Here is an 8,158-nt window from a genome sequence, read left to right as displayed (position 1 = left end):
ATCTCTAACAGGGTCATCGGGAAGTGAGGCAACGAGAGCAATAGCTTCCTTGAATTCTTCCCAAGGCATACTCGTGGCAATCCCAAGCATAACAGCAGCAATTTCCTTAGTGATCCTAACAGTCAAATGGCGATCACGAGCAGCCGACGGACGACGTGGATTATGATGATGATTTCCTGTTTACCTCAATTTCGGCTTTCGTGATGCGTTCTGGTCTTTGCCATTTTCAATCCTTTCAACGCTTTCGGGTTTTCCTGTTTACCTCAATTTATAAGGTGAGTTTTTCACAACCCCCTTTTTAAACATTTTCATATTTTAAGGTAGCATATGTATCCATTACAAAATTCAAACTATTATGATTTCAATTACAAACTACAATTCACTATATGGACTTGTGTGTTAGTTGATCTAGTTCCTCGTTTCCTCGAATATACTTGCACGTTGTAGCCTCATTAAGTTTGATCATACGCCCCCCCCCCTTTGCATTCAGGTCTATTTGTATCGAGTGGAAAAGGGCCTCATTATCCGAGTACGTTGGTTGCTACCAACTGGAAAGGACCTTGCTTGCGTGATTACCCGAGTACGTTGGTTGATACCAATTGGAAAGGACTTTACTTGCTCGTTTATCACTTGTCAATGAATTGTATGATTTTTATGTATGTATATAAAACTTTGGAAACTCACCAGCTATATTTATAGCTGACCTTATTTTATACATATGTTACAGGTACCGTGATTAGAGGATGAAGTGTTGGAAGACACTTAGTTTATTTAGGGTATTCAAATAAACAGATTTTTATTATGATTGTTTATCTTTGATTTGGATGTACTTGCTTACTTTGGGACTTGTGTTACATGATGTTTTAAATGAATTAATGTTATTATTGTCACCAAATAGTGTCACGTTTGTTTGAACAATATATACGTCACACTCGGGCGTTTCCTCTTAAGCCAGGGTGTTACAGATTGGGTATCAGAGCCATGGCTATAAGATAGGACATTAGACGTGGTGTTCTAGTTTAGTTGTAGCTTAATTATTTAAGTAACTAGGTTGCATGATTAGAAAATTATGTGGGCCTTTACTTGATTGTTCAAATGCAGTTATTACTATTGTATTACTTATTTCGTTTATGCCTCATGTACACATAGCACACACAAGTCCAAGGCTTAGGCTTAAAAGCAAAGATTTTAAAAAAAAAACTTTCAAATCGAATTTTTACTGTGGTGTTCCGATAATTCCTCTGCATAAAGATGATTCATCGTGGCGGGTATGTAGTAACTGGAAGGGGGACGTGCTTGTTTCCCGAACTCTTGACACCAAGGTTCTGGAAACCTAAGGATAAGCAATGCGCATATATCCAATCAGACGTCGGACCCGGTTGTTTACCTGGAGAGTTCGGGAAGGGCATGAAACTTATTAGGCCAAAACGTACCACACCAAACGCCATACGAGTCACCACTTTATGTTTTCAACCGTGATTATGTCCACTTTGTGATAAGGATAAGGTTGCACTCCTTAGGATGTCACGCAAGTCATGGTGGTTCATGCAATGTGTGACTTCGACCCTCCATGTTTTACAATGTGTTTTAACCGAAAGTCTGTCAAGTCGTGGTGATATACGAATACCCAGCTTTTGGTTCGATTTATTTTCAAAATTTCGATTTTTGTGTTGGAACATAAGATTCCGTGGTGGTTCATGAAAACTCTAAGTTGCTCACAACACTTATTTTACTATGGTTTTCATATTTTAACAAACATTATCAAAGTTTTCTTTTCTTTATATATCATGCACTATTCCGAGTCTCACGATTTCCGATACCTTTGTTTGTAGAATGGCTTCCCGTAACCTTAAGCGTCGATCATCTAGAACCTCTAGCCGCAAGATAACTTCCCAGATCACCAAGCACCTGACAACGGTCCTCCCTAATATCATGACCCAGATGCACTAGAACATCATGGCTAACATTAACCCTCTTCCTCCCTAGCCTCCAGCTCCCGTTGTGACTTATAAGAACTTTACTGACACCAAACCTACCACTTTTGACGGAAATCAAGGTGCCACTGCCCTACTTCAGTGGTACGAAAAGATGGAGAGTGTGTTTCTCCACATTGAATGTCCTGATGATAAGCGAACCCGATTTGCTACAGGTGTTTTCGAGAAAGGCGCTCGTACATGGTAGGTCAAGGAAAACTCGACCCGCGGTGCTGAAGCGGCCATGGCCTTGCCATGGAACGAATTCAAGGATCTCATGACCTGACAGTTTTGTCCTCCAAATGAACTTATGAATTTGGAGGCTGAGTTTTGGAACCTTAAGCAAGAGGGTGGTGAGCACTCCGCTTACACCTCTCATTTCAACGAGCTAAGTGTGTTGGTGCCGCATCTCGTCACCCTTGATTCGCGTGCCATCGAAAAGTACATTATGGGACTACCGAGACAGATCCAAGACTGTTTTCAGTAGTTCTCCTAAAGAACTTGGCGATGCAATCAATCTTGCCGCAACATTAGCCCAAAACCATGTCAAAGCCGGAACTTTGACATTGAGAGCATCCAAGAAACCGGCCGATAAACCTACTGCTGAACCCAAAGAACCTAAACCCGAATCATCCAAACCCGCTTACTCCTCCCACAGCCACAACAAGAAGCGCAAGAACTACGCGCTAACACAACAACCCGCACCTCAAACTCATGCCAATACCCCACCACCACTCAAGAAACCCTATTGCGGACCTCACCCGTTTTGTTGCACCTACCAACGTCACCATCCAGCCTATGCCTCTCGTCGACAGCGCAACCGTTACAACCGTTACGTATATCTTAGTGCCAATTGTCTCCAAACCAGCATAGCAGCTCCCCTACGGGCTGCTCAACCAAATCCTTGACCCGTGTAATTTGCCTCACCCATTAGCCAAATATGGGCTTGTTATAATTGTGGTGACCCTGGCCACATCCGCAACGTGTGTCCGCGAATCGCAAATGTGAGACCACTTTAACTGGCTCCTGCCGCGCAATTTCAACTCCAAGCTTATCAAGCCTATCAAGTGATTCAACCACAAACTCCACCTTTGTTGGATAATCAAGCTCAAGCTTAGCCGTTCCCAGCAATTCAAGCACCCGCAATTCAAGCACCCGTTCAAGCTCCCCAAGATAATTGTGGGCGTGCCTTCATGATGAATGCCCACCAAGCTCAACAAAATGGCGATGTGGTTAACTGTACGTTTCTTGTAGACGACCACTTTGCATCTATTTTATTTGATACCGATGCCGATATGAGTTTCGTATCCTTAGAATTTGAATTGTTGCTTGCTAAAGCTCGGTCTAAACTTAAGAGCTCGTACATTGTTAAAGTAGCAAATGGTAAATCTATGATGATCGATTCCGTTATTCGAAGTTGCAAGATGAATCTTAATGGCCACACGTTCTCAATCGATCTCATTTCGATGCAATTAGGAAGTTTTGACATCATAGTAGGCATGGATTGGTTGTCCTCCCACCGTGTCAAAGTTGTTTGCTTTGAGAAGTTCGTTCTCATTCCGCTCGCCGATGGTCAAACCCTTCATGTTCTTGGTGAAAAGCCTTCTCCTTCGAGTCTTAACCTCGTATCTTGCTCTCAAGCTCATACATACTTACGCAAGAAGTATGTAGCATTTGTGGCTCATGTAGTTGAAAAGAATGAGCAAAAGATCGAAGACATTCCGGTTGTTCATGAGTATCCTGAAGTTTCCCGATGACGTTTCTGGTCTTCCTCCCGTTTGAGAAGTTGAATTCCGCAATGATCTCGTGTCTGGTGCAACTCCGATTGCGAAGGCTCCCTACCGTCTTGCACCTTTCTAGATGCAACAATTGTCTACTCAACTCCAAGAACTTTCGGAAAAAGAGTTCATCCGCCCAAGTTCGTCTCCATGGAGCGCACCTGTTTTGTTTGGAAAGAAGAAAGATGGTTCCTTTTGTATGTGTATCGATTACTGCGAGCTCAACAAGCTTACGGTCAAAAATCGTTACCCTTTGCCTCGCATCGACGATCTCTCGATCAACTTCAAGGAGCTTCCTGCTTCTCCAAGATTGATCTTCGTTCGGGTTATCATCTACTACGCGTGCATGAAGATGATGTACCCAAGACCGCCTTTCGAACTTGATATGAACATTACGAGTTTAGGGTTATGCCCTTTGGGTTAACCAATGCACCGGCGATATTCATGGACCTCATGAATCGCGTATGCAAGCCATACTTAGATAAATTCGTGGTTGTCTTTATTAATGACATCCTCATATATTCTAAGTCCAAAACCGAGCATACAAAGCACCTTCATTCCATCCTTGATCTTTTGAGGAAGGAACAACTTTACGCGAAGTTTTCGAAGTGTAAATTCTGGTTGAACGAAATTCCATTCTTAGCGCACATAGTAAACAAAAAGGGTATTCATGTTGACCCCGCCAAAGTCGAAGCCATTAAGAATTGGAAAACCCCAACCTCCCCTACCGAAGTTCGTTCATTCCATGGTCTTGCAAGTTATTATTGTCGCTTCATCCTCTATTTTTCCAAGATCGCTTTGCCCCTAACCGCCTTCACTCATAAGGATAAACCTTATGTGTGGGGACCAAAGCAAGATGAAGCATTCCAAACTCTCAAATGTATGCTTTGAAATGTGCCGATCATTTCTCTCCCCGAGGGCAACGAGGACTTCGTTTTCTATTGCGATGCTTCTAACCAAGGCCTCGGTTGTGTCCATATGCAACGAGGTAAAGTCATCGCCTACGCTTCACGACAACTTAAATTTCATGAAAGGAATTACATGACGCATGATCTTGAGCTTGGTGCTGTTGTTTTTGCGTTGAAAATTTGGAGGTATTACCTTTATGGCACAAAATGTGTGGTATTCTCTGACCACAAGAGTCTTCAACAGATTTTTGACGAAAAGGATCTGAACATGTGGCAACGACGATGGGCCGAATTATTTAGCGATTACGACTTTGAAATTCGCTACCATCCTGGTAAAGCAAATGTTGTAGCCGATGCCCTTAGTCGAAAGACTCATGTGAAATCTATCTTGCTTCATAATGTGACTGTTCAAACCAATCTCCAACTCCGGATCTTTGAAGCCCTGCATGTATCTGTCACTGAGGGTAATATGCACGGCGAAATGTCTTATGGCGCTGAGCTTCAACTCGAAACGAAGCGCAATGGTTTGTTGTATTACCTTAATCGTTTGTGGGTTCCCAAACATGACGATCTTCGTACTTTCATCATCGACGAAGCTCATAAGTCGCGATATTCCATTTATCCCGATGCGCATAAGATGTATTTCGACTTACGGTCCACATTTTGGTGGCCCGGCATGAAGAAATACATTGCATTGTACGTCGCAAAGTGCCTTACTTGCGCTAAAGTTAAGGCCGAGCATCAGCGACCATCTGGTTTACTCGTGCAACCGCACATCCGAATTTGGAAGTCGGAAGATGTGACAATGATTTCGTGTTTAAACTCCCAACCACTCGAAACCGCCACGATGGAATTTGGGTTATTGTCGACCGTTTGACTAAGTCCGCGCACTTCATTCCAATCAATGAAAAGTTCTCGGTTGATCAACTCGCTCAGATCTATGTTCAGCGTATTGTGTGCCGTCATGGTGTAGCCTTGCGTATTATTTATGACCGTGATAGTCGTTTTACTTCTCGTTTTTGGTCATCTTTGCAAACCGCATTGGGAACTTGTTTGGACCTTAGCACCGCCTATCACCCTCAAACCGATGGGCAATCCAAGCGAACGATTCAAATGCTTGAGGATATGCTTAGGTCTTGTGTTTTGGATTTTGGTGGAAACTGGGATTCTCATCTTCATTTGATTGAGTTCTCCTACAATAACAGTTTTCATACGAGCATTGGTATGGCTTCATTCGAAGCACTCTATGCTCGTAAGTGTCGTTCTCCTATTTGTTGGAATGAGATTGGTGAAACCCAAATCACCGGCCTCGAACTTGTACAAGACACCACTGATCAAATCGCACACATTCAACAAAATCTCTTAGCCGTTCGTAGTCACCAAAAGAGCTACACGGATAATCGTCGACGACCTCTTGAGTTTAATGTTGGTGATCGTAATCTTCTCAAGGTATATCCTTGGAAGGGTATTGCTCATTTCGGTAAGAAAGGTAAACTATCTCCTCGATACATTGGTCCTTTCAAAATTCTCGATCGCGTTGGTAGCGTGACATATACTCTTTAACTTCCGCAAGAACTCGCGAATGTTCATCTGACGTTTCATGTGTCGAATCTTAAGAAGTGCTTAACCGAGTAAAATCTCCACATACCACTTTACGAAGTGCGCATTGATGAATCTATGCACTTTGTTGAGAAACCAGTGGAAATTATGGACCGACAAAGACACCAAACGTAGCTGTATACCTTTGGTAAAGGTTCGTTGGGAATCTAAACGTGGTGCTGAATTTACTTGGGAACGGGAAGACCAAATGCGAACTATGTATCCTCATTTGTTTGATACGGATTCTTTTGCCTAATTTCAGGACGAAATTTTCAAAAGTAGGGAATGCTTTAACATTTGTCGATTTTCGATTCGTATTTGTATTCGTTAACCTGACCCGTTTAGTCGTTTCGATGATTATTTATCATTAATAATAGTGCGCCCGACATTTAATGTTCAACGTTGTGCATTCATTACTATATTCGATTGTTTATAAAATCCCGAGTCATAACATTAATCGAGCCTTGCGGGTTAAATGCATAATTATCCCAACCCTAAGGATAAATCATAAATTATAACACTTCAAAGTTCAGGGTTACAAATGAAATTTATAAATATTAAATCTATACTAAACTTAAACTTAAAAATCAATTTTAAAATTATTTAATACTCCAGGGACTAAACTGTAAATTTCATTTAAATTATATTATAATATAAAATCAATCCCAAACCCCCCGTCCCCTCCCGTTTTTTTGATCACATTCCGGCGCCGGAACCCCCTTTTTCGCGGTATAACTCATTAAACGATCAATTTAATTATCAAAATATCTCTAACCATCGATATTATACGACAACCAATATAGAAATTATAATATAACGGCCTAGAATCGCGCATTACATCCCCTAACAACCGCCGGATTTTTCGGCCAAATCAATCAATCACCATTAACGCGTATACACTTTGGTTAGTAGTATAAATAGGACCCAAACTTTCTTCTCAACTCGCTCATTCTTCCTTCTTGTTCCCTTTCTCTATAATTAAATATAATCTCAAGCTTGAAGTCCCGTTTTTTCGGCAAACTGGGTCTCGGACAAAAGAACACACATTGAGATAATTATTATATGCACACTAACGATTTTGATATGAGAAACAAAACCCCTAAGTCTATTTTTGCAAACATGGATTGAATTCCTCTAACTGAAACTCTAGGGTTTCAATGAGGAAGATGATCTTCATATTATTATATATATAAAATCGTTTCCATCTCTAAACTAAATAAGGTTGATAGCCCACTGGTTAACTTCATGGCGTTATAAACAACAGCCCCGGGTTCGAAACCCGGGTCAAGCATTCCTTTTTTGTTAAACAGTTTTATTGTTTTTATTAATCAATAATAACTTTAAAACTAATAATATATATATATAACCATTTTCGAATGTAAAGCGAATATCCTATCTGGTCCATTGGTTAGCGCCTGATCTTGTTAAACATTATACCCAGGTTCGAAACCCGAATCAACCCTGTCATTAAAAATTATGTAAATTAAATATAAAATATATCTCACCATTTCACACTTAAAAACTGAATTTTTCGTTTTTGTAAACTGCAATTAAAAATTGTTTATTAGTCTTAAACGTAAACTTTATTTTACTAAAAATCACGTCGCTAAATCATGTATGATATGCTCGACTTACAAACCCTAGTTCAAGTATTTTCGAACGTGCAAACTTCATATTCTTTCCGTTAAAACAATTATATCGTATTAATAACCGAATTCCATTCAAACATAAATAATAATATTATAATCAAAAGATATAGAAATTATAAAATATTAACAAACTTTTAATAAAATAACCTCGTACGATTATCGATTAAGTCTCGTATTTACCTATTATAGTTAGTGCGGATCGATCGTTTCGACTTTCGTGACGTGTTCGGTTCTTTGCCATTTTCAATTCT

At 40.5% G+C, this 8,158-nt stretch overlaps 1 protein-coding gene across 1 annotated transcript; it reads left to right on the top strand.

Annotated features, from left to right (window-relative positions):
* The first annotated feature begins 3,169 nt into the window (after nt 1–3,169).
* Nucleotides 3,170–3,730, top strand: LOC143546744 (uncharacterized). Its single transcript, XM_077038341.1, has one exon. It carries the CDS (start codon nt 3,170–3,172, stop codon nt 3,728–3,730), a length of 561 nt encoding a protein of 186 aa, XP_076894456.1.
* Nucleotides 3,731–8,158: the final 4,428 nt, after the last annotated feature.

The sequence above is a fragment of the Bidens hawaiensis genome, unplaced genomic scaffold (genome assembly GCF_021521415.1).
Source record: "Bidens hawaiensis isolate Kalapana, Puna unplaced genomic scaffold, B.hawaiensis_p1.1 tig00000905_1, whole genome shotgun sequence".
In the NCBI taxonomy this organism is placed as follows: domain Eukaryota; kingdom Viridiplantae; phylum Streptophyta; class Magnoliopsida; order Asterales; family Asteraceae; genus Bidens; species Bidens hawaiensis.
The sequence above is the reverse complement of the archived record's forward strand: the minus strand, read 5'-3'. Positions and strand labels throughout refer to the sequence as shown.